Source organism: Felis catus, chromosome X, assembly GCF_018350175.1.
Source record: "Felis catus isolate Fca126 chromosome X, F.catus_Fca126_mat1.0, whole genome shotgun sequence".
Taxonomy (NCBI): domain Eukaryota; kingdom Metazoa; phylum Chordata; class Mammalia; order Carnivora; family Felidae; genus Felis; species Felis catus.
The window spans coordinates 14,053,108-14,080,280 of record NC_058386.1 but is presented as its reverse complement, the minus strand read 5'-3'; the positions used below and the strand labels follow the sequence as shown (position 1 = coordinate 14,080,280).

Genomic DNA, 27,173 nt, shown 5'->3' with positions numbered 1-27,173 from the left:
AAAAGTTGCCAAGGGCCCAAAGTTTGTAAATGCTAGACCTGGGACTTGAAAGGAGTACATCTGATTCCAAAGCCCCACACAGGAGCAGCTGTCCATGAGGGAAGACCCCGGTCACCCCAGAAAGGGAGACCGAAGTCATTCAGTGGAAAGCCCTGGTGACTGGGATGAGGGACTTGCTATGCCACCGCAAGTATCTTAGTTGCCCCCAAAGCAGAGCTCAACACAACTTGTTTGAGGATAGAGATGGGATTTACTGGGTGTTTTCTGCATCCTCCAGCTAAACAACAGTCTAGAACGCTGATCTGTATGTTAAGGAGCTCAACTATGTGGCTTGAACGGACGTGTGCCTCAACTCTGTAAATGGTTCAATCTACATCTTGGGGCCTTTTCTGTCTTCTTTTAATTGACCCCCTTTCTTTCCCTGATCCCTTTTCTCCCAGACACATTCTATTCAGTACCCAGCTCAAGTTGGACCTCCTCCAAGAAGCCATTCAAGACCCCCAGGGCCCAGTTGGTTCATTCATTCACTGAGCAGTGAGTGATTAAGGACCTCCCATGTGCCAGGTAGTGTGCTAGCCACTGGGATACAGTGGTGGACATGACGGACAGAACCCTTGTCCTTGTGGAGCTTACATCTGGGTAGGAAGAATGCCAGGAAGTAAGTAGATTAATAAGAAAGGATGTAATCAGGTAGTAATAAGCACTTTGATGAGATAAAACGGGGGAAGGTGAGAGAAAGCAAGGCTAGGGGGAGGCGTGGCATGGAAGGAATGACAGTGGATACCTAATGACCTAGAGGGCCTGAGATTCTCAACTAGGCATCAGAGATAACCAAGGTAAGGGAGAAAGAGGGTCACTGTCCATATGGAACTGACCTTTAGTGGAATGACCTCTTCCTCTAGCTCAGCATGGCAGTCCAGCCTAGCTGATTGCCAAAGTCATTTCCTCTTCTTCCTGGGCGCACAGCTAGACGGCATTTTCCAGCCTCTCTTGCAATAAGGTATGGCCTTGTGTTGGGGGCTAGCAGTAGAACGTGGGCAAAAGTGATGTGCACCACTTCCAGCACAGCCCATGAAAACCTCCCATACATTCTCCTTCATGTTCTTGAAACCAAAGAAGCTACATACTGATGATGGTAGATTCCTAAGACAGGAAGAAGGAGCCCGGATCCTTGAACTCTAGCTAGGAGAGGAGATACTCATCAGTGAAGACAAACCAATCTTGGATAATATGCAAGTTATAAATAAACCTGAATTGTATTCAGCCACTGAGATATTGAGGGTTATTTGTTATAGCAGCTTGCACTACGCTGATTCACTGAAGCCAGTGTGTCATTGCCATGGCTACTCTTTTGGCCCCTTCTTGGCCTAGGACATGGCCCCTATCGTATTACTATTTACTTTCATACTTTTTGTTCACTTCTCCTTCCTGGAGGTCCCATCCCCTCAACTCAGATGGCAACGGTAGAGTCAGAGGCTTGCCCTTCTTAGGCAGGTGCTTTGATAGCTCATCTGGTCATTAAAGTGGGATTCTGTTTTCATTGCTGTATCACGTTAGTGGAGGCTTTTATGGCCCTTTAAGTCACTTGTACTTTTAAATAGGGGAATGATCAGTGCTTTCATCTTTTCTCTTTTAGTTTGCTTAGAAGACCTGTTTTCTAGACTACCACAAAGTACAGTCCTTCCTTATCTTGGTCTTTCCCCAAATTATGATAATTTCTGAGTTGGTGGGGTTGGAGTCAACATGACAGTATCATCCGTACGCGGTTGTAGTTACTTGTTTCCCCTCAGACTGTTTGCTTTTTCAGGACAAAGAGTATTTCTTCTCTATATTTCAGCACTGTGTACAGTATTGGGCATATAGTAGGTGTTCAATAAATGCCTGCTGGATGAACAAATAAGGTTATATACAGTTGTTAAATATGCTGGTGTGCTATGGAAACAATTTGCAAAAGTTTTTGTTCTTCAGAAAACATCTCTGAAGCCACCCCTCAATTTACAGTAAGCATTAACAAAAGCTTTTTTTTGGAAACCAGACACATAGAAGTCAGGCTGAATTAGAAGTTGCGCTGGGGCATCCACGGAAATGAGGACTAGGCGGGAGGGCACGCTCAACAGGACTCAACTTTCTTGCTGCGTTAAGTGCTGGCTTTTTTTCCTACCTTCATTTGTTCTTTCTTCCCAAACCCTACCTCCAGATGACCTCTAGGAGTCTACAGGCAGAGTCCTTCTTTGTCCTGACACACACCTCCCTAAGTCACCGAGCCAGTGAAAAACGCGGGCACCTCGTTAGCCTAAACGCCGTGCTTTATTTCTCTTCAGTGCCAATTGCCGGGCGGTGGATGAGTGGCCAGGAGTGCCTCCCACCAGCCCATGCTGAGACCCCTTCTCAGTGCCCCCAGAGCAAGTGGCCCAAGCCCACGTGGGCTCGTGCCTTTGGCCCTGGATAGCAACTTTGAGAGTCACAAGGCAGAGCTTCACTGGTAAGAGACACCAAGGCCAGATCAATTTGGCAAAGAAGCACAATCAGGACAGGAATCAGACTCATGCAGCAACAGAAATTCAGGTTAAAACACAGAAGTCATCCAACCTGCACAGCAAACGGCATGAGTCGATGACCTCAGCCCCCAGACCTGTTCTGAGCCCAAGCGGTGGTCCAAGTCACACGTAGGGTCACCTTACTTGTCCTAACAACAGATCAACCTCAGGAAGAGGGATTTGTGACAGAATTTCACCCACTACAGAAACAGCTGGCTAATCTGGTCATTCCAGTAATAAAGAAGAACCATTTATTATTTCATTACACTCACACAACCCATAAAACACCTTCTACACTGGCTGTTTCCCAAAAGTCGACAGTGAACTCAATCAAAGGTATAGATTCAGTCTTGTGTAGACACGGGACAGACCTCTTTTAGTGGGCTATCATGAGGCCCCTTCTGTCATTTCTGCAGGGAATTAGATATTTGGGCAGGGACGTTTACATGAAGATGTGAAGATGCTGGAGAGAAAGCAGCTAGTACCTAAACACAACTTGGGAATCTCATTTTACTTAAGAATAAGTTTCAGTCAATGTTCTGACTTTTAAAAAAATTTTCATTCAAAGGCTGTCAAACCAATAGCTTTGGTAAGCACAACATTTATTTGCCTTTTATCCACCCAGGCAAAGGTTTGTTCTTTCTAGAACAAAAGCCACCTGGGGCAAGTGACATGCAGAGGTGCCAGATTCCCACCTCTGTCACCACTGTGTCAGCTTACCACTGTCCCCTCCCCGGTCTTTTTCAGATACTGGTTACTGGCCGAAGCCCACTCCAGAAATAGCAGTGTCCTCTGCGGCAGGAGGTTCTGCAAACCCACAGAGAACAGGACCCACTGGGGCTGTCCAGGCAAGCTGCCATGTCAGTGGTAACAAATTACAGAAGTTCTGTCCTCCTGGAGTGAATTTCAGCCAGTGGCCTGGAGCAGACAGTTCAGGGTCTGACCTGCGGGACTATCAGGGCCTTTTAATCACAAGTAGGGGTCTGGGGCTGTGGAGTGGGTTGTGTTTATTTGGATACACCTCAAAAGGCTCATGTCAAAAGTTACAAAAATCCCACTTGAATAGTCAACTGTTAGTGAGGACTCAGGTTGTCAGGCCCTTCCGTTGCCTCCTTCCCTGGACTGCACCTCATCAATCTTACTCTGCTTCCTTTCTGTGTCCCCTTCACACTCCTTTCCCTATTGTCTTGGGTGAGGGCCTGGGCTCTCTAACAGACCAAGACTAGCCTGACCTTTCTGGATATATTACATTTTCCATCCTGTAAAGAAACTTCTGTTGTTTGTGGTTTTTTTCCATTTGGCATATGGGGCAAAAGGAACAGCTATCGTGACCATGAAAAGAATGAAATCCTTGAGTACCCAGAAAAATGAGACCAAGAAACTGGAATGACTAATCATTCTCTGGTCTTCATCCTTATGCATTACAAAGAAAAACAACAGGGAAACAAAAGCAAAAATAAACTATTAGGACTCTATCGAAATAAAAAGCTTCTGCACACTGAAGGAAACAACAGCAGCAAAAGGCAACCTACGGAATGGGAGAAGATATTTGCCAATGAAATAACCAATAAAGGGTTACTATCCAAAATACATAAAAAAAACTTGTAAAGCTCAACACCCAAAAACTAAATAATCCAATTAAAAATGGGCAGAAGACATGAACGCACATTACTCTGAAGAAGACCTACAGATGGCCAGGAGGCACATGAGAGATGCTCAACATCACTCATCATCTGGAAAATGCAAATCGAAACTACTGTGAGATACCACATCACACCTGTGTCAGCCAGGACCTGGAGAAAAAGCAGCCCTCGCATGCTGTTGTTGGTGGGAATGCAAACTGCACGGCCACTGTGGAAAACAGTATGGAGGTTCCTGAAAAAGTTAAAAATAGAACTACCCTATGATCCAGCAATCTCACTACTACGTATTTACTGGAAGAATACAAGAACACTAATTCTAAGGGATACATGCACCCCTTTGTTTACAGCAGCAGCATCTACAATAGCCAAGATACGGAAGCAGCCTAAGTGTCCATCGACTGGGGAAGTGTGTGAGTGCGTGCGTGCGTGCGTGTAATGGAATATCATTCAGCCAAAATAAAGAATAAATCTTGCCATTTGCAATGACATGGGTGGAGTCAGAGTTATAATGCTAAGTGAAATATGTCAGAGAAAGACAAATATTACATGATTTCACTCATGTGGAATTTAAGAAACAAACGGGTAAAGGGAAAAAAAGAGACACAAACCAAGAAACAGACTCTTAACTATAGAGAACAAACTGATGGTGACCAGAGCGGAGGTGGGCAGGTGGATGGGTGAGACAGGTGATGGGGATTAAGGAGGGCACTTGTGATGAGCACTGGGTGATGGATGGAAGGGCTGAATCACTATATTGTACACCAGAAACTAAAATAACACTGTATGTTAACTAACAAATTAAAATAAAAACTTAAGAAAAGCAAAACCAACAATTATTAATCAGGCACCTGCCACGGCCCTCCCTTGTGTAATGATCACCTTTGTTCCTGCAACTTATTTCTGTCCTGCTTCTCCCACACCTTGATACGAAGACGATAATGATGTCGATGACGGGTTTCCATCTTTCTCTGAATAGTCACTCATTCGACAAATAATCACTGAGCCTCCACCGAGCGTCATCCCTGCCTGAGGCACCGAGAGACATGTGAGGGCTCTGTCCTCCTGGAGCTTGCTGTCTAGCAGGAGAGACGGATAACAAACGTACAGATAGAATAGCAGGTGGCGTGAGTTCTGTGAGGAAGTCAGAAAGTGGGCTAAGGGGATGAAGAGTTGATGGGGTTGCTGTTGTGAAGAGGGTGGTGTCGCGGATAAGCCCAGCCACCGCCTTGCCGGCATCCTCTTGGCATTCGCCCCGAAGGCCGCTTCCCATGACCTCCTGAGACTCTCTGCCTGGGGGCGATTTTCCTTCTGGCAATGGGGGAATGCTGGGGCGCCAGCAGGGCAAGGAGTATTAGGGAATTCACGCCCTGGGAGCAGCCCTCCACAGTGTCAGATGCCCTCCTCTGAGGTTACGCTAAACTCAGAAGCGTGGTCTTCACCTCCCTCAGATTTCCTCAGCAGGACCGACTTCCAAGTGGCCCCAAGGTACTTGCTTGGTAGCACATCTCTGGTCCGTTCGTTCCCTCCTCTTTCGTCCCCGTTCCCCAGCAGGTGTTACTTGGGTTGTGTGCTCAAACAAACCACTTGTACTCCCATCCTTGTCTCAGGATCTACTTGTGAGGGAACCCGAGCTAACATAGGCAGTTAGGGAGGGCTTCTCTCAAAGGGGAGATCTGAGCAGATACCTGACCTGGTGAAGCAGGGAGCTAAGGGAAAATGTTCAGTAAGAGAATTTCAAGCAGAGAGAAGAGCAAAAGCAAAGGCTCCTGGGCTGGATCGTGTCTGAGTGTTTGAGGAAGAGTGAAGCCAGAGTGCAGGAATAGGATGGGTGAGGGGAAGGGCAGTAGGAAATGGCTTTCTTACTTAATTCATTTATAGTTACAGTATCTCTTCTAATCCTTCCTTTCACTATTGCCTCCAACTACTTCACTTCTCATTTCTCTGGGGGCTCATTTTCTGAGTTCTGCCATTTTATTTGCATCTGTTATTTCACTTATTTAAACGCGTCTACCGCTGACCAGTGCCTGGGAATGGGGAGAGAGTCCGCAGCCCTACTTAGGGAGGCAGCTTTCAGGGGGAAAAGCAACAGGCTCTCTGCATTCCGCCCCCCTAGTTTTTTTTTTTTTAAGATGGGAGATGGAGTTTCTCCTGTTCCTTCACCACCACTACTGGGAACAGCACCTTCTGCTGAGCAACCCAGCATGTGTCAAAATTTGAGCCACGTACTCTGCCTTCATCATCTCTGACCCTCATACTAAGTCTGCAAACCAAGCAGTAACTACCGCCCAACCAAGGAAGGCGACCCTCCTCCTCCTATTCCACCCTCCTGCAGCAGACAAGGTGATCCCCTCACACCTCTGGCTACACACGACACGTCCCAGCGGCAAATCCCGTGGCTGCCGTGCCCCTCGCCATGCGTTCCGGGCTCTGCCGAGGTGGCTACTTTGATCCTGAACGGGAGACTCCAGATCACAGAGGACAGGGAGTTCTCTCTAGGCGGCCGGCATGAGCTTAGCACAGATGCCTCCCAGAGCAGGACTGCTTTGCTGCCCCCCGGGAGGTTTGTCATCAAAACTTCCTGCCCTGACCCACATCGCGCCTGTCTCCATTCGTGCTTCTGGCTGGAGCTACCGGGGAACTGACAGCAGTCTATTAGTGCTCCAGTCTGCTCACAGTTCCTTCTGGAAGAGCTGGCATCTAAAAATGAGTTAGCAACATGCAAGCCCCGAGGTGGCAACCGTTAAGGCCTAAAAGGCAGGCCAGGGGGACTGGGCTCTACTGGCAGAACTGGTCTGTGAGCTGTGTGGGCAATCCTCAGTAAGTCTCTTATTGTCTCTAGGGATTAGGTTTCTCCAGGCTGGAAGCAACACTAGTTTCTGGGCTTCCTTTTACTCCTTCCCAATTGTCCTTCTTAGTGCTTACCAAATATCTGTGTGCGCACCTATATTTTCCAGCTTCCTATGCAGTTACACTGGGGTCAAACGACAGAGTAGCAACTACTAGCCAGTGGGATGTGGGCAGAAGCAGCGCACGCCATTTGCAGGCTTGGTCCTTACACAACCTCCCCCAAACCTTGCTGCTCTCTTTTCTTCTGTTCCTTAGAGGCTACATGTTCCGGGCTTAAATCAGACTTTGTGTGATGAAGAACTAGAACTTTTATTGTGTTCAAGTGCGCAGCTTTGTCGGTTTCAGAGCATAACAGCCCATCCTGATGAATACGGTTTTCCTTTATTCTACCCTTTCATTCATTCATTCATTCATTCATTCGTTCGTTCGTTCATTCATTTTCAGATGTCCTCCATTCACTTGATATTAATGAAGCGTCTACTACATGCTAGGCACTAGTACCTTCTCTTGAGAGTGCGTGTGTGCATATGTGTGCCCATGCACCTGCAGGTGGGGGAGGGGCAGAGAAAGAGGAGGGAGGACAGAGGATCCGAAGCAGACTCTGTGCTGACAGCAGACAGCCAGATGTGGGGCTCAGACTCACAAACTGTGAGATCACGAGCTGAGCCGAACTTGGACGCTCAACCGACTGAGCCACCCAGGCACCCCTAGGCACTAGTACTTTAGCACGAACAAACTTTAGGTTCTTCTCCTGGAGGAGCTGGGGGTCTGGGTAAAGAGGTGGATATGGGAACAGAGGTAATCATACAGTGAGAGAAGTGTGTACTAGGTGCATAACATTGTGTTGTACACAGAGAAAAATATTCAGGGGCCTTTATCTTGAGAAAACTTCAAGCACTTTACTCTTCCCAGCTTCGTTCTTTATTAGACTCCTTTCATGGAGGCAGGGCTCACCCTGAATACTGCACCAGTTCTAAAAGATCTGCACTGACTACCACCCTCCCCTTTCTACCAGCCCATTATTCCAAATCAATCTACCTGGAGTGCTATTTCTATAGGCCACACCCCTGTTTGAAAAATCATCCAGGGCGTTTTCATTGCCTACAAAAAGTCCCAACTTCTCAATATGGCGTTGATCCGGGTCTGAGCCATCTGACATCATTTTCCACTTCTCTTTCACCCAAAACTTCTCTTTCAACCAGACCGTTACGATCCACGTCCAACAACCCACACCACTGGAGATCCCACTCCATGTCTTTTCTCATACCGTTATTTCCTCGGGACTCACCTCCTCGTCTGCCTAAGTCCCTGATCTTCGAGTCTCACCTCAAGTGATATCTTTGGTCTTTCTACCTACTCCAGGGTACGGTATTAATATAGTCAACAACTTAGATGACATGCATGATTCTTTACAACAACTGGCAGGAGAAATAGAAAATATAAATAGTCCTGTATCTCCTAAAGAACGTGAATTCTTAATCAAAATCCTTCCCACAAAGAAAATTCAAGGCCCAGATGGCTAGTGAATTCCATAAAACATTTTAGGAAGAAATAATACCAATTTACATGAATTCTTTCAGAAAATAGAGAAGGAGGAAACACTTCCCAACTCATTATATGAAGTCTTGATACCAAAACCTGATGAAGGTCATTTCGGAAAACTCTATAGCTAATCTCATGTTTAATGGTAAAACACTGAATGCATTCCCCTAAGACTGGGAAGAAATCAAACATCTACTCTCACTAGTGTATAAAACATAAGAAAGGAAATAGTAAATATTGTCATTGTCAGACAACATAATTGTGTAGGTTGAAAACCCTACAGAACCTATAAAAAAAAAACCTGCTAGAACTGAAGAGTGAATTTAGAAAAGTCACTGAATATAAGGTCAATATATAAAATCAATTGTATTTACATATACTAGTAATGAAAAATTGGAGAATAAAAAGGAATACTATTTACAATAGTACCCAAAATATCAAATCTATAGGGATAAATCTAACAAAAGATGTGCAAGTCCTCTACACTAAAAACTGCAAGACATTGCTATGAGAAATTAAAGAAGATCTGTAAGATCAAAAGCTATGCTATATTCAGGGATCGGAGGACACTGTTAAAGATGTCCATTCTCCCCAAATTCATTAATAGATTCAAATCAATGGCTCAGCAGAACCCCAGCTGTTTTTCTGAAGAAATTCATCAACAGGGGTGCCTGGATGGCTCCGTGGTTGAGCGTCCGACTTCGACTCAGGTCGTGATCTCAGGGTTTTTGAGTTTGAGCCCTGCATCTGGCTCTCTGCTGTCAGTGCAGAGTCCCTTCAGATCCTCTGTCCCCTCCCTCTCTGTATCTCCCCCACTCACTCCCAAAAATAAATAAAAACATTAAAAACAAAGAAATTCATGAACTGAATCTAAAATGCATGTGGAAACACATAGGTTCTAGAATAGCTAAAATAATCTTGAAAGAGACGAATAAATTTGGAGGATTTATACTACTTGATTTCAAGACTTACTGTAAATCTACAGAGGTTAAGACAGTGGGGCTTTGGCAAGACAGCAGACATATAGATCAATGGAGCAGAACAAAGAGTCCAGAAATTGACCCACATACATACAATTGAGTGATTTAAAAAAAAAAAAAAAAGATGTTAAGTCAATTCGGTGGGGAAAAAGAAAAAAACATGTACACATGGTTCTGGAACAACTGAATGTACATATGGGAAAAAACTGAATTTTGAATCCATACACAAGAGGTAATTATAGAAGGATCATAGAACCAAACATAAAAGCTACAGCTATAAAACCTCTAGAAGAAAATGCATGAGAAAATCTTCATGAACTTGAGAGAAGCAGATTTCTCTGACAGGGCTCAAAAGAGACTAGCCATAAAAGAAAATACCGATGAATTGGACTCTGTCAAAATCTTAAAAATTCTACACACCGCAAGAACACCACTGGAAAATAAATTGGCATGGCAGACTGTGAATAAATATTTGTAATCCATATATCTGACAAAGAACTTTCATTCAGAACATATAAAGAGCTCCTACAAATCAATAATAAGAAGACAAAGAACCCAATTAAAAATGAGAAAAAGGATTAACTAGACATTTGAGAAGAGAAGATTCTGTCCAATAAGCACATAAAAAGGTATTCAATATTCTTCGTCATCAGAGAAATTCAAACTAAAACCACAGCGAGATACCATTTCACGAAATCCACTGGAATTGACTGCTAATGTCCTAAGTGTTGGAGAGGATACAGAGCAGCTAGAACTCTGGTAAGTTGCTGGTAGGAGTATAAAATGGTACAATCATTTTGGAGTAATCTCTGGCAGCTTCTTATAAAACTAAACATACACGTACCGTATGACTAAGCAATTTCATTCCTAGGTATTTACCCAGGAGAAATGAAAACTTAAATCCACAAAAAGATGTGTGCAAAAATATTCTCAGCAGCTTTATTCAGAATAGCCCCAAACCGGAAACAGCCCAACTAAATGGATAAACAAACTGTGGTACATTTCTACAATGGATTACTGCTCAGCAATAAAAAGGAATGAACTACGGATACATTCAACAACATGGGTGAATTTTAAGAATATTTTGCTGAGTGAAAGAAGCTAGACATTTTTTAAAAATCCTACTGTATGATTCAATTTATCTGAAGCTCTTGAACAGGCAAATCTAATCTATGTGAAATCAGGATAATAGTTGCCAAAGCGGGGGGAAGATTAGAAAGGGGCACTAAAAATTTGGGGGGGGGGTGACAGAAATGTACTATGGATTATTTCAGGAGGCGGTTACAGACATGTATGTGTCAGAGCTTGTTAAACTCAACCCTTAAGACCTGTATACAGCTTAACTGTACTTCAGTTCCATTTCAGTAAAAGAAATTACCCCCCCACCTGTCCCCAAAACACCACGCAGGGTGCCACTGTATTGTATTGTTATTTATTATTTTCATACGTGGTTGTCCATCTTAAACTTTCTGAGATCCCTCAGCAGGACCCCCACGATACTTAGGATTCAATATTTGTTGAATGAATGAATCAGTAATAATCAGGCAGTATGAAAGGGAAAGGAAAGGTAAAGAAAAATCAGAATATAACATGATACACATTTCCCCTGTTTCCATTTTCCTGGGAGTCAACACCATTTCAAACGCAGGTCCCCGTCTCCCAACACAAAACAATAACCCGATATCTAAGACATCATGCTTTTATTTACAATAAAAGAGGAGGCAAGGAAATAAGAGAAAGCTTTTGTCCCCTGTATTTTGTGGTAATACCACAAAATTATTACTCTGTTTCTTAACTCTAGCGAGAGAGACCAAAAGACATCTGATGAATCACCTTTTCATTCATAAAACCCTGCTTATATCTTTCATCGCTTTTATCCTCCTAGAATAATAGCAGAGAAACAGTACTTGATGGGCCTGCATTATCGGCTGCTATTGGAAAGGTCTAGATAAGAGTGCTGAACTACCTATTAGTATTCTGCGTGCACACCCTTCTCTATAACCCAGAGTCATCCGTTTCCTGGCAACCCTCAAAATTTCATTCTCATTGAATTGCTAGATCTTTATCAAAATATAATTAGAGCCTTAATTTGAAAGATAAATTTTGATTGCCAGTGCCATGCCCAGAGGAAGAAATAATCAGGTGGGAGAGAGCTTTGGTGCAATTGTTAACCATATAATCAATGTCATGAATCACCCTCCTTAAAAAAAAAAAAAAAAAAAAAAAACTTTGGGGGAGAAAAACTTTGTGAGGGGTAGAGTGAGGAGGGGAGAGAGCATTGAGTCATCAGACCTACTTACGACTGTTACATTATGTTTGCTCATTTCTTCGTATCGTTGGTTAAGTATTTGTCCTCTCTTCCCAGCTAGAAGACTTTGGGGAAGACCTATGCTGTGTGTCCTGCTTCTTTCTGTGTGTATCCCCAGTGGCCCAACCCGTAGTAGTAGGTAACCCGGTCTACAAGCCCCCTATCTCAGTCGGGTCAGGTTCCCTGGAAGTAGACTGTGACATAGACGTTGCTGGGTGCAAAGCTCAGAACGAAGGCATTTGCTATCAACGCCAAGTGGGACTGGGCACAGGGAGATGTGAGAGAAGGTGGGCTGTGACACAGGTACAGGCGAGGCTCGGCCAGTCCCAGGGCAAAGCGCCGGAGCCACCTTGGCCCCACAGAACTGTCGTGAATTGAGGCAAGGTGACCGGTTATCGGAGTGGTGCTGACCTGGGGAGGCACGTGACCCTGGGCAAGGTGGCTCTCTTTAGCCGAGGACAGTTCCGGAAGAGGGAACTGCTGTGAGCTGTTAGCCACCGGTGCCCAGCTCTGACTGGTGAGTGTTTGAGTCCTGAGGAGGAAGGGGGTCTGGGGGCAGCGGACTGCGGTGACTGAAGGGCCTGGGCAAGGCGCCGTGAAGTGGGGCCCTGGAGGACCGAGCGCATGAGCCCGTGTCTGCAGGGCTGCAGCTCTACCTCCTGAGGGGGTCAGGGGCTCCCGCCGTGCATGCTGTCACCAGGCGATGGGTGACCCGCCGGGAAAGAGTAGATGAGATCAGAAATAGCCTTGTCTTCCGATCCAATTGTTACGCTACTGACTTTTCAGAAAGCATTCTTCGTTTATGTCTCAGGGTGGATACCGATACCTTTTTAAATAGTGAGACCGTTGGGAGCAAATATGGGAGAGGCAAGGGAAGCCAGGCGCTTCCAGCCCCTTTCCTTTTGGGCAGTCACACCCACAGCCTCAGGGCTTTATGGGCATAAATGGTTTGTCAGTTGGGGGACGGAGAAAGGACCAAGCATATATGATAGTCCTTCTCCACTGGAGTGAAAGGAATGGATTTTATTTAACCTACATTTTACTGTAGAGTCAACTTCTCCTGAAACCTACGGGAATCCTCGCGTTTGTAAATACAGCGGCTTCCGACTTCAGTGTGGGAGCCTGTCTCCACACCACCTGGCCTTCATGCCCACGGCTCCTTTCTCCGTCCTGGCATCTATCTGGGTGGAGCCTGTGACTTGGCCTCATTCTGTTGGCAACACAAGTCACAGGCCCGGCCTGGAGGAGGCCCGGAAGCTTCTGCCTTTGCACTCTTGGGGACCCTAAACCGCTAGCTAAGAAGTCCAGTGACCCTGCTGGAGAGACTGTGTAGAGAGTCCGCTTGGAGGGGGAGAAGTCCCAAGTCAACACAGAAAGAGGAAGCAGCCGGCCAGCACCCCAGTTGAGCCTGGCACCCCGGTGACAATGCACCTGACCACCAGCAAGAATCACGGGAACTGCCCAGTGAGCTCATCCCAGACTACAGAATCCTGAACCGGCGGGTTGGCTGTTGTTTCCTAAGCCAGTAAGCCTTGGGGGTAGTTTCTTATGCGACAGTAAATGAAACAACCCCAACCAGCAATTACCTCAAGCCAAGTGACCATGTTCACCTTGCCCCACCCCCACCAAATCACCAAGGTCCCTTTTAACCTCGCACTCGAGAGTCCTTCCCTCATGTGATGGCTGCTTTTTGCCAGGAAACCATCTTGTTATTACTTCACAGCAGGTGCTGCCTACCCCGTAATGAGTAGCCCAAAAATATTTTAAGGAAAAAAAAAAAGTTTCACGGGGCTGTCAGAGCTGGAGGTTGGGGACTGGGCTTCCTCGAAGTAGCACAATCCTGTGTATCCATTTCATACGCGTGGGGCTCAAATTCATGCCTCAGCAGATTTATAAATGACTCCCTGTCATGGACCTTCAAGGTCACTCACCGAGAGAGGAAACTCAGAATATTAAAGCCTGAGTATCAGGGTCTACGTTGATTGGACACACCAGACAGGGCTAGACATGGAGTCCACCAGATCAGAGCGGCCGTGTAGTAAAATAATCCAGGGCTAGATTCCGGAGCCAAACTGCCTGGGATCAAATCCCAGATCTGTCACTTGTTATCCATAAAACCATAAGCAAATTACTTAATCTCTGTGCCTTAGCATCCTCATCGATAAAGTGAGGATAATAGTCCCTAGCTCCCAAGGTGACTGTGAAGATTAAATGAGTTAATATATGCACAAGGCATAGACCAGTACCCTGGCTATTCTAAACCTGACTATAAGGGGTTTGATACTTAACAACTGGGAAAAAGTCTCACGTGGATTTTAAATAATATGAATAGCTACTTCTAGAGATTGTACACAACAAAAGGCCATCTAGAGACTATACATCAGCTTTCTGAAGCTGTATCCTATATAACTTGGTTGTGATTCGAGCCCTGCCATAAACTAGCTATGTCACATTGGGCAAGTGATTTATAACATGCGGATAATGACACAATGACCCTGCCTAAAAAGGCGAGATCAGAAGGTCCCTCCTCGGAGGTGTATCTCTATACCTTCCCAAATCCCCGTGAGGCAGGAAAGGGCAGGTGGACTTACCACCATCGTAAAGATGGAGATCTGTATGTAGCTACACGACTTGTCCAGAGCCAAACCCAAGTCCCAGAGCAGAGCTAAGAGAGGGTGTCTTGCGTACCGGATGGCTTATGGCCATGGCACAGACTACGTTCCCCAGCCTCCCTGTCAGGTAGATGCGGCCATGTGATTAAGTTCTGGCCCCTGGAATGTGGGTGGAGATAAGGTGTGCTCCTTCAGGCAGTCCTCTGTGCTCTCTCGGTCCCCTTCTGGTGGCTGGGTGCAGAGCAACCCAGGAAGGACTCCAAGGCCCTATGGGATCCTAGAGCCACAAGAAGGCAGAAGATGGGGTTCCTTGTCATCACAAGCCAAAAGTCGATTAGACTTTATGCGACAAGAAATAAATTGCCTTGTGTTAAGCTCCTGAGATTTGGGGCTTATTTGTTACAATATTTGGCCTTCGCTGACCAACATGCCCAGTGTCTCTAATTAATACCAATTCAGGTTCTGAACTTCGAGGGAAAGCACCCCCCCACACCTTTTTTTAAGAGCAAAGGGTCACTGACATCTTATTTGGTACAGGCAGAGCAAAACTGATGACATTTTTGTAAAATCTGAATTCCAACACTTGGTCTTCCCATCTACTCTTCTAAGTGGGCCAGGGAGTTAGCCACTGTTGTACTGGGCCCTTTGGCAACATTGAATCAGCGGTAATTTTGCATCGTCTGTAGAGAACAAAACGATGGTGGGACCATTTCAAGGATAAAGTAGCAACTATTTTCAAGTCTCTACTAGATGACGAGAGGAACAACGGATTTCTCAGAGGTGTTTTCTGTTTCCTGGTCTCTTCCCTCCCCTGGATCAAGTTGTCTATCTTAATATTTGACCAGTGATTATATTCATGATGTACAGAAAATAAAGGTAAAACGTTAAAATCAAAATTCACTTTGAAAGGGAGGAGAAAATGACCTGGTAGGTTCTCTCTTGAATAGAGAACTAACAGTGGGGATTCATACCTTCCTTCCTAAATTCCCATATTCTTTAGTTTGTTTCTTTCACTGTAGAAAATTAGGCATTTACATTTTCAGCAATTACCGATGCATTTTTGCAAAAATAAAATACCATAATTCAATCAATCAAGAACAGAGGAGACCTTTTTTCTTCAAGCTGGACTTTGCCACCTTTGCTTCCAAAGAAAAGATGAGCGTGGGTTTTGAAAATAAATAATGGGAGAGGCCTAGCAGGCTCTCAGCATCCATGATCCACAGGAGTAGACCCGGGTTCCCGCCATCCACTGCGACCTTTCAAAAGGCCCCACTCCCTTCCCGTCTCCATTCCATGTGGTACCTTCTCCATCAGTGGGGGTGGCGCCCTTTAGACAGATGGGTACCCTTCAGTTACCAGGAAGAGGTTCATCACTCAACTGTCCAGGGCTTTCCATCTGGGAAGGAAAGAGTGGTATCCTGGCTACTATGTGCACTGAGGAAGTTGGCATGTGATTCAAGTGCCACCCTGGACCATTTGGTCCCTCTGTATTCTGGGCCAGACTCCTTTGCTGGGGCGTGGCCTGCTGGCCCTTGAAGCACAGAGGAGCAAGCCCCATATACATGGCTAGGTGGAACTCCTACGGAATGCAAAGTTGCAGATGCCCGTGGCCGGGGGCGGAGAAGGGGTCCCTGTCTGGGCTCCCATCCCCCAATCTTGCAGCTCAGTGGCTCTGGGCCTCACCCGGGAATGGACGAGACGTTGCCCTTCTCACAGAGACCAGCACCACAACATCCCTGCCCTGCCCTCAGGCTGGACGCTGAACAGTTCTGAAGGGCGTGTGGGCCTGCTCTCCCGCTGCGGGGGGGTGGGGGTCCCAGGTCTGGCTCACCCTCACGCAGCTGGGAAGGGAGACCCCATTCCTGTAAGAGCAGGGTCAAGGTAGGCTGCATCTCCAGCCGCGAGGCTATTTTTAGATGCTGTTATCTTTGCCCTGCTCACAAGCAGTTGTGAAAAGCAAACTGGTGACCGGGAGGCACAAAACCGCAAAATAAAAACCTCGTGAAACAAGAGCTCCCAAACTCAAGCGCAAACCACACTATGGCTACGACACCGTGCACCAGCATGGCCGGCGCCGCTTAACCTTCCCCTAAGGGGACACCAGTTGGGGCTCTGCTCTTTTACTGCCCACACATTCCTGGCCTGGGCAAGACCAGCTCTGGACCACCAACTCTGGCAGGGCGCCTCCGCGAGGCCACCCCACTCACGCCCACAGATGGTGACCCAGGTGGACAGGTGTACCAAAGGAGCAGGCTCAAAAGGGTTAACGCCGCCACAAAAGGAAGAGCTCCAGCTCTCTCGCCTCTCTCTTCCAGCTCATCCTAACCGTCCGTTTGCCTCACGGCATCACAGCCAGCTCCATGACAGTGAAACCCCTGCACAGGCAAAATGTCGCCCACCACCAAGTGGCAGGGCAGGAAAACAGGATGGAACACCTAGCTGGATCCCCGACTTCTCCCCAGCCGTCGGAGCTCCCGCAAGGCTGAGCCTCAGGGCGCGCTCCCTTTCACAGAGCCCTCGAGTCCCCGTGCCCCCGGGAGGAAACCCACCCCCAGCCCCCGCAGCCCCCCGCAGCCGCCTCCGTTCAGCTGCTTTGGGCCTGGGTAGCCGCGTGGAAAAGTGCCGCCCCGCCCCAGAACCCGGGATGAGGGGTGAGGAGGAGGCGGCAAACTTCAAAGCTGCAGCTGCAATATGCTTAAAATAAAAGACCCCAGGAAGACAGAGCAGTTCCCCCTCGCCCCTCAGAGCTTAGCGCGGTCCACCTTGACCGCCTGCTCACCCTCACTCTGCTCTGCCGAGGGGAGCGGACTCTCAAACCTTGGCTAGGGGCGGGGGGGGGGGGGTGGGGTGGGTAGATTTCCTCCTAGGCTGGCGCGCGCGGCGGGGCTGCGGCTCTGGCTTCCTCCGTCCCCCAAGTTCACCCACCACCCAGAGGTGTGAAACATTAGTTTAAAATGATGTCACCTGCCCATACCCCTTCCCCCCAGGCTAGTCCCATCTCACACACACCGGAGTGGCCTGGGCTGCGAGTCGCGGAGCATCCCGGGGGGTTGCGGTGGGGCACCGCGCCAAGGCTAGCCTCCGCGGGCGCCCGCTCAGGCTCGGGCTCGGCCCTGGGAAGCCCGCCCGCGCATCGTTCTCCCGGTGCAGAAATCCTACCGCCCGTGCGCCCTGGGCGCGCCGCCGGGCCCCGTGCCGGCTCCCCGGGAATGCGGCCGTCAGGTGAGGTAGGCATGCGTGCCGGCTCCGCAGCGAAGCAGCAGCTGGCTGGGGCGCTGGGCTCACGATCTGCCTCTTCTCCCTCTCCCCGCAAAGGAGAGGCCTCTCGGGGGCTTTCCAGCGCCTTGTTGCGTTAGGACCGCATTCCTTCTTCCTTTTGCCTTTTATCTTAGTTTCTCCTTCAGATGCAAAAAGGGAGATCGCGGGAGTCCATGCCCAGCTCCAGCCTAACTCGGTCCACAGGCAGAGAGAGAATTATGAATGGATGCTGCCTTCTGATGAGGAAGTCGACTGGGGAGGTCTCTGCGCACGGCGCGCTCCATCAAAGCCGGGGCATTGGCCCCTCCACTGCTTCAATGCTGCAGGCTGAGACACCTAATTGACCACTGGGAAATCAGGTGCCGGGAGACCTGGGCGGGACGTAGCCCCAGGGCCACGCTGAGATCGAGCGCCTCGCCCGCGTAGACAGCTTCGATTTACAGCCCAGTGAATGGAGGGGACTGCGGCAGCCAAACCTCCCGGGCAGCAGGCACGGTTGCACCAACGCTCTGCAGACAACCACCCGGCTCCGCGAACATCTCCCGGTTCCACTGGGCTAAAGTGGAACCTGCTAAAAATAATCCGTCCCCTGCCGCCAGCCGCAGTGAGCCGCAGGACTCGGCCCCCAGCCCCAAACTCGGCGGTGCGCGGGAGCGGGCCACAGAGCCGGCCCTGTGAGCGTAGACAAGCCGGGGGTTGCGGAGGATCCTGGGTCCGGATTTCGGGTACCTGTGCGTCTCCTCCTCCGGTGGTGCGGCCGCTGGGGCCGCGTGTTACCCATGCCCGGAGTGGCGGCGGGCTCGGCACATCACCAACAGGCTGGACCGGCCGCGGCTGCTCAGCACCGCACCCCCGTGGCTCCCTTCTCACCTCCCCTGTCCCCAGTCTCTGACCAACAGCGTTAGAATCAGAGACGACGACGAGACGCCCGCGCCAACTCCTCCAGCCCCGGGGCAAGAGGGAAGACAGAGACTGGCGCGGAGCCCGCGCCCCGTGTGTAACAGGACTAGAGCAGCCCGCAAATTGTAACATTGCGTCCCTTCCCCCTCTTCATCCCCCGTCCCTGAGACCTTGCATGCTAGATACAACTCACCCTGCTCAGGCTTAAAAACACTGCAGAGACAATGCCTTCAGAGCCATGAACTGATCTCCAGGGAAGGGTGATTTACTAAGCTAGCTATGGTGTCGAACCAGGGCTAAAAACCACAGCAGTGCGTGCCCCTGCCTGAGGCTGCCAGGTTGTATATACGACAACGGCATGTGAAAGACCAAAAGCCGTTTCGGGCCACTGCAACACTTACGGGATATACCCCAACATATGACACGGGGGAAAGACCAGGGAACGAAATCATCCCAAGATGGCTTGCGGGGCACAGCTGTAGGTCATTTGTCTTGATGCCTTGGAAACCCATGTCAGGAAAACATGACTATTTTCTGACCAGGTCGTCCGTCTTCAAATAGGGAGGTTTATGCCCCAGGCTCATTTACATGTGTGGGCAGTACCTGGTCCGTGGGGCCTGCGACTCCTCCATCATTGACAAATTGTGGTGAAACACTTGACTTGCCAAGGTCATAAGAAATCACGGGGTTTGCAGGTGCACGGGTAGGGCACTTCCTAATTGGCATTACTATGAATTATGATCGTGGTCACATGAAATATCGCATCCAACCCGAGTTAGTCTAGGTTGGCCGCTGTCTTCTGACCCCACTCATACCAACCTCCTCGGACGGCTGCCAGCCTCCGGGAAGGATGGGGAATGTGGCTGGAGCCTCCCCGGGAGACAGTGTGTGGCTAGGACAGGAAGGATGGGGAGGGAAGAAGTGGCGTGGCCACTACTCCCCCAGTGAGGCTGAGAAGACAGCCATGAACCCCGAAGTTGACAGAGTCGGTGGGCAAAGGAAAAGAGGCCATCAGAATGAGAGGAGTCAGAGAAGCGAGAGAAGCGGGAGACCGGGAGGCAGGGAGGGAGGGCCCTATCTCACAAGCCAAGGGACAAAACGGTTTCAAGAAGGCAGCATGATCCAGAGTGCCAGATGTCCGGCGAGAGGTCCACGGGAGCAGTTTTGCCCGCCAAGGGCAGACCTGGGCCTCTCAGACTTCCACAAGGACTGAGAGAGCGGAAAGCGTGGGGTGGGCGGGATGCCAGTCAGAGCTTCTGAAAAGAAACGGGGGGGTCTTTCCCTTGGGTTCGGTCACCAAAGGATCAGTGGCACCAGCAGCACCTGGGGGCTCGTGACACCAGCACCGGGGAGAGGCTCGCGGCAAGGCCTGGAGATCTGTGTGTTAACGCACACCCAGACCCACTCCACCAGGGACACCGGGAGCTGCCCGCCTCAAGTGACTCCAACTACTCAGGCTTTGACGTGAGAATTTATGTTTCGGTGAGCAAAGTGGCCACCTTCTACAGCGATCCCTGGCAAGATCACAGGGAGCCGGTGGCCAAGTCACTAATCACACATCCCAAGGGTTGAACTGTGTTGCCCTAGGCTTTCAGGCCTGCTCTATCCAGGGGGAGCCTTGGCTGGACTCCGTGAAGCCATGAAAATGGCCATGTCCGCCCCTCCGCATTGATCTTTACGAGAGTGAGGTTGTTGTTAACAGCGACGATGAAAAGAAACGATGTCGCTGGGCTGCATTTGAATAAAGTTTTAGCAATTCCCATGATGTAGACGGAAATACCTGGGCTTTTATCCCAGGAAGACCTGTGTTTGAATCCTAGCTCCTCCAGCTCTTAGCGGTGTGGCCTTGGGAAAATAACTCGACTTCTCTGAACCTTGGTCTCCTCCTTTGTAAAATGCAAACTGTAACACCTCACTTACAGGGCTGTCAGGGCGAGTAAACAGAATAATAGGTGGCACCTGGCACATGGTAAAAGCCCAACGAAGGCCGTTCCTTCCCAACTGCTGGAAGTCTCCACACGCACGCTCATACTGTCGTTTTCCCGGGCTCCCTGTCCCCCGTGTGGTGGTCAGGGTACCTGATTCTTCCTGTGGCTGAGGGGCCAAACAGAAGCATTTATCGAACATCTCTCAGATGCCATGGACCGTGCCACGTGCTGGCAGGGACGGGGCGGAGTCTGGGCCCTGTCGGAGCTGGCATTCTGAGGGCAGAGGTTACGTCCCCATCCGCGTGGGTATCCCGCTTGTTTTGACTGGAAGCCAAGGATGCTGGGTCCCAGGAAGAAACAGTCGCACACGGGTCCTCCCTTAGGCCAGCGGGGACCTAGAGCGGGGATCAGAAACTCGTGCTGTGACGGGCCAGAGAGTAAAGACCGTAGTCTTGGCGGGCCACGCCGCGTCTGTCGCAGCCAGTTCACGCTGCTGTTGTGTGCAGCTCACGATGAACGGACGTGGCCGTGTTCCACTAAAACTTCATCCGCGGTAACAGGCAGTGGGTGAGATTGGGCCCACGGGCCGCAGTCTGCCAGCCCATGCTCTGTATTGTGGCTCAGGACACAAATATTCCCCTTTCCTGGTATTGCCAGGAAACACAGAGGTCTACGTGGGTGAGTTTGCGTGTGGCTACAGTTTGTGCAACCGCCAGCCCCTTGTTATTTGAAAGCTTAGTCTATACTCTCCCTGGAAGAAAGTGGCTCGTCAGTTCATAAGACCGTCTCCGCCTTTCTCCCGCAGCCACCCTGCCTCCAGGCCCGGCCCACACAAACCCCCACCCGTTCCTCCGGACGCTCCCTTCTCTCCCCCGCTGGCTAGACACAGATGCTCTACGGGGGTGCTGGAACCCCGAGACGGAAGGAGCCCCGCCACCCAAATGACCGAAGGCTGACCTGCACGAGACTTCAGCGTACGTGAGGAAAAAGCCTCCGAAAGCGGCGAGGATTTTACTGCCAGAATTTGGCCTACCTTGAACGATTCGCCTCCCTATCTCTTTAATCAGATGATACGAAACACGATTTAATGCTTTGGTGATTACTTGGGGTCTTTATTAAGAAGGCTTATTATTGGTCTCTATGGTAACACATTTCAAAGCCTCCTTTTCAGATTTCCAAGCTCTTTCCTTGAGATTCAGCTCTCCACTGGCATTCCCTTCTCACCCTCCTTCTAGCTCCTTCCCCATGGTTTGAATCCACAGCGAGCTGAAGAAAACAGACACCACGGCTCGGTAACATCTGTTCGTCAAACAAGAGTTACTAATGGTTTGAGCAAGAACCCAGGCCAGGTTCTGAATCGACTGCATGGGCTTCCTGGCAACTATCTTGCAGCCTTGGGGAGCTCCCCCCTCACTTACCTTCAGGCTTAGAGCCGTGTTCCAGACGGCCGAAGCTACTGGAAGCCGAGCGTCTCTGGAATCGGCGGGGCATTTCAGTATTACCAAGCCTACAGATTTTCAGTTTTTCCACTAGTCATCTTGGGGGAGTCCACAATAAAGCTTCTAGTTCTGTCCCTTGACATTCATGGGCTATTCAGCTTTCAAAACACTGCCACTTCCTGATTTTTCTGCATGGAGATTATACCCGTTATAGGGCCCAAATCTGTTTTAAACTCCCCTCTTCTGCTTCCTTGTTTTGCAGACACCAACAGATAGTAGTTGGCCCCTCGCCTAGAGGAGCTAGAAGAACGGACTTGAAAAAACTAAGTAATTCTATTCCTGTTCCAGAGGGGGAATTAACGTTATGTCTTGGGGCGATTTGCCAAGAAAACCGAGCTGGGCTTTCCACCTGGTCCTTGGATTATTCCGATGGTGGGGATGCGGTCCTCTCCCAGCGCAAGGTGGCACACAGCGGGGGAGTCGGTGGGGCAGACCGGTGACATGGAGACTGGAGGAAGCCGACGGTGTCCAAAGACCTCGACAGTCTGACTTTACTTTTTTACTGAAAGAACCAAGGTGACCACTTGGTCTGTTTCTTCATCTATGAGACAAGGAGGGTGGAGATGATCTATAAGGCTTTCTCTAGGTCTGGCATTCTGGAAGCCTATTGTTCTGTGAAACCTGGAACCCAAAATACCTTCTGAAACGGTTTCTGATCATCAGTGCTTTTAGTTCTCCTTCCCATTTCTGTGACCATTCCAAACTGACCGCTCCACACAGAAACTTTAGCACCTGCAAGGGTGATAATACATTCTGTGATCTGCCCAGGCTGGGTAAACTTTTTGCCCCAGAATGACCTTGTTCGTGACCTTGGGGATCCCAATGCGAGCTCTACTCCCCACCACGCTCTCCTTATGTTTATGTGGGGCGGATTCCCTGCTTTATTTATTCTCTTTGGTTCCAATGATGGAAACCCAGTTTTGCCTCCAAAGTTCACTTCCCCGAAGCCAGCTGGAATCCCCTTTGTGGCGATGGACGTGGCTGAGCCTCGACTCCCGTCTCTCTTTGGCGGCACGTTACTCTTGACCGTCTCCCCGCCACTGCTCACAAGAGACCCCACGACTTCCAGAAGAAATCAGTGCTATAAAATGGCTCACTCGTTCATAAGGAGCTATGTGTTTATTCATATATATTTTATATCATAACAAATGTAAATTAATTTCAGGGTACGGCTATCCAAGCTTGTATCTATATGGCTGCCTGTATAAAATTTCTCTCTCAAAATTCTCCAAACCATCTGGCATAAACTACTGTATTGTGACCTGTTAAAATAAGTAACAGCTGCGATAATCCCTCTCGATTTATGGCGAGCTATAAAGCTTTGCATATACTGGCAATGCATATAAAATAATAAATAAAACCATTATCATTCTGTGCTGTCTTGGTGGGAATTATGATGATTTAGCCAAAATGGAGCCCTACGGAATGCATCAGAGGAGAAGCAGAGGTTTTGCCCAACCTGGCCTCCTCCAGCCCCCAAAGACCAACTTCACGACTTAGAGCTCTTAGATGTGTTTGAAAACCTCATCCAGTGTAAATGCATCCTTTCTGAGAGAACATCGTTCCCGTACGTTGTTGCCCAACTTCTATTATTTCAAAGCCTGCTTTTCCGATGGTGGGTTTCCAGAATTCCACCAGACCAGAAAGAAAAACCAGCCATGCACAACTCAAAAACGTGAAATAATTTGTAGCACCGAAACAGAGAATTGTCTTGGAGTTGTTAACTTATGTAAGCTTATGTTTTTGCAAAGACTGCCAAGATCCCAGGTTGAAAACTACTATGTCAAAGTCATCTTTCAAAGATCTGCAATATGTGGAAACAAAAAGCCAGTATCTGGCAGGAAAAGGGACTGGGCAGCTTTGATTCTGTGTAGAAGAGAGTGACTATGGTCACTACCTGTGAATTTCAAAAAATTAAGGAGACGGAAGGAAACTAACATGAAATGGCTATTTACTGCAACAGCCGTATGCCTTAGGTAGTGTTCCCGTTTTATGCTTGAGGAAATTGATGCTTAGAGGGGTTAAGCCACTTGCCCAAGGCCATCCGGTTAATACTCTGGGGAGATGGGAGTCTGAACTCAGGTCCGCCTGAATCTAAGGTTCACGTTCTCTCTGCCTCACCACCTTGCCTCGCGGACAGCTGTCTGCAACCTTTTTCTGCCATGACCCATGCGACAGATTGATAGACGGTATTTACACGGATCATTCACTGTCATGGCCCGGGCCAATGACCGCCCCCGCTTCTTCCCCAGGTATGAAGTCTATGTGAATGGAAGTGAGAGTCACCTTATTAGTGGAAGAACTCCAGATCTGTTTTCATTTGTATATTTACAGAATTTGCAAATAAGGATGTTTGGTTATTATGGTAGATTTCAAAACCAGCTACAGTGCCTGTTAGTTCATTCCATCAGATTCTCTGCCTTGAATCTGAGCAGGCCTTAAGACGAGATTCGGCCCGCAGAATGCGCTAGAAGTGACACTGAATGTGTTCTGAGCCCGAGCCTCAAGAAGCCTTGCAGCTTCTACCTTTGCCAACCTTGGTGCCTACCCATGCTTACTGCCACTCTCCCCGGAGCATAGGCTAGTGCGTTGGACGACGACGCACGTGTGGCCCAGTGGCTCCCCTTATTCTGGCCCGCGGCCTGCTAACTACCAGACGCGTGAAGGAGGCCAGCCTGGGTCATCCGGCCCCAGATGAATGACTACAGACGAAAAGCAAGCCCCGCAGAGTTCGACGGGGCCAGCCCAGAGCAGAAGAACCTCCCATTGATTTTCCAGCTACTAACCATGGGGGTGACTGGCCATACGCAAAAGGTTACCTAAGGAAGTTATTTAAAATCAATTTCTAGTCACATGTGAAAACAAACACTGCTGGCTGAGAACTACTGGTTTGAACACAAATTCCATAAACTGAAGTGAAATAAAATAAAAACACACAGCCTTCTGTCCCAGAAGCCCACCTTCCCTCCTCCAACCCTGGGCTTCTCAGGCTGACAGTGAGTCACACGGTTTGGGGAAAAGAATCACCAAGGTGAGTGGCCCAGAACCACCCTCCGGAGACCGTCGGCGGATGGAAGGAAGTGAGGGAGAGATGATGTGCTGAAAGTCTACAAATGCCGACGCGTGACCCCGGAAGCCCTCCAGGAAACGGAGGAGCAACGCCACAGACCCAGAAAACCACAGAGTGTTAGCACGAGGCGTCGGTTTTGTCATATTCAACCACGGTGCTCGTGCTCCTTAAGAAGACAGGGTGTCCAGAGCCACGGGTCAGGGGAGGGGCAAGAGATGTCCACCCTCCCCTTCCCACACGCTTGGGAAACTTACAGATGGATGGAAATCAGCACTAGGAAGAAAGGAATAATTACAAACCAAATTAGGGCCGAATCGGACGGAGAAAGGAAGAAATAATGGTTCTCAACTTTGGCTGTACGTTGCCATTTCAACTCTTGCAGTCTTCCTAATCGCTACATTAGTTACCAACTTTATTTGATAGGAAAAAAAGGTTCAGCATTTGGAATTCTCACCGCTTTCAACAAAAGCTGTTTCTTTTGAAGAAAATGCTGGTGAGTAACGATTAGTTCATTGTTCGCTATCTTCGCGTGTTGTTTCTTATTTTCTTAGGAAATCTGGGAACCTTTGAACTTTGAATAATTTCTTTTTTCTTTCTCTCGGTGCCCTCTAGTTATACAAACACAAAAATAATTACAGAGGCAGTATTCACATCTATACATCTATGGGTTTTTTTCATTTGGTATTTACAGTGCTGAGTGAATGAATTAATTTAGTTCATCTTACTTCTTGGGAAAAGTGTATGTAATGAAAGGGGGGGTCCCTTTTAGTGGACTCTGGCAAGGTTTTATAAGGAACATATAAAGGAGAAGGAGAGAGAAAGGAACCTTCTTTGTAGTCCTGAGAAAACACATTGGTCTGTACCCTAAACAGTTGTGCTACATCTGTGGTTTAAACACATCCTTACTATGTTCCAGAAAAGGGGATGTTTTACTGAAAAACTTTATGGGGGGGGGGGACCGAACCTCTCTATAAGTGTTTGTAGTTTCTCACGGTTCAGGCTCTGAACTGGCTTTCCAACAACTTTTCCCAGTCTGAGAATGTGGCCAGGACAGCAGATTCAGGCTTTAAGCTGGGCCTTCCATTAGTTGCCTTCTAGGTGGAATCCGAATGGAAACTTCCAGATCGGGGCAGACATAAAAACAGTATTACATGCCCTATTGGTGGGGAAGGCTTAAGGATGAGGTCATTTAAGGATGGGGTCAAATCGAACAACAGAAAGAAAAATGACCCAGTGGGGAGAGTCCATGGTCCCTATGGTGTCCTTGGAGCTACACTTCAGAAGCCAGGTAGAGAATGCAGCCTTGCTGGTCAGGAGCCCTCTACCCACGTTTTACCACCTGGGGTGTGACAAGGACGAGAAGTGAGGCAGCGTTTGGCCTGTTCTTGAAGGATTTTGCTTTACAGCAATTCACTTCTAAAAGGAAGAAGGGGAAGCAGTGGGAGGTTTCCAAAGAACAATTTCATAATAAACAGATCACGTGTTAGAAAGCTGCCTTGCACCTAGGAGCTCCTTTACTCATAAATATTTATTTCCCCCCCCTATTTATTTAAATTCCAGCTAGTTAACATACAGGGCAATATTAGTCTCAGGGTAGAATTCAGCGATTCATCATTTACATACAACACCCGGTACTCATCCCAACAAGCTCCTTCCTTAATCCCGGTCACTGTTGAACCCATTCCCTCCCCCCACCCCACCCACCTCCATCAGGTTGTTCTCTATAGTTAAGAGTCTGTTTCTCAGTTTGCCTCTCTTTCTTTCCCATGTTCATCTGTTTTGTTTCTTAAATTCCACGAGTGAAATCAGATGGTGTTTGTCTTTCTCTGACTGACTTATTTCGCTTAGCATAATACTCTTGAGCTCCACCCATCACCGCAAATGGCAAGATTTCATTCTTTTTTATGGCCGAGTAATATTCCATTGTGTATACCCCACCTCTTCCCTATCCACTCATCGGTCAACGGACATGTGGGCTCTTTCCATAATTTGGCTATTGTCGATAACGCTGCCATAGACATGGGGGTGCATGTATCCCTTCGAATCAGA

General features: G+C 48.4%; 1 protein-coding gene across 4 annotated transcripts in view; it reads right to left on the bottom strand.

The window, feature by feature from the left end:
- The window catches only part of NHS (NHS actin remodeling regulator), a 342,272-nt gene that overhangs the window by 66,278 nt on the left and 248,821 nt on the right, over window positions 1-27,173 (bottom strand). The window contains exon 1 of one of the 4 annotated variants that reach the window (XM_019823594.3): window positions 17,479-26,790. The exons of the other annotated variants lie outside the window; for them this stretch is intronic. Coding sequence (XP_019679153.2) covers window positions 17,479-17,704 — 226 coding nt within the window. The 5' untranslated portion in view covers window positions 17,705-26,790. Of the gene's footprint in view, window positions 1-17,478; window positions 26,791-27,173 lie in introns of those variants that run through there. 4 annotated transcript variants of the gene reach the window in all.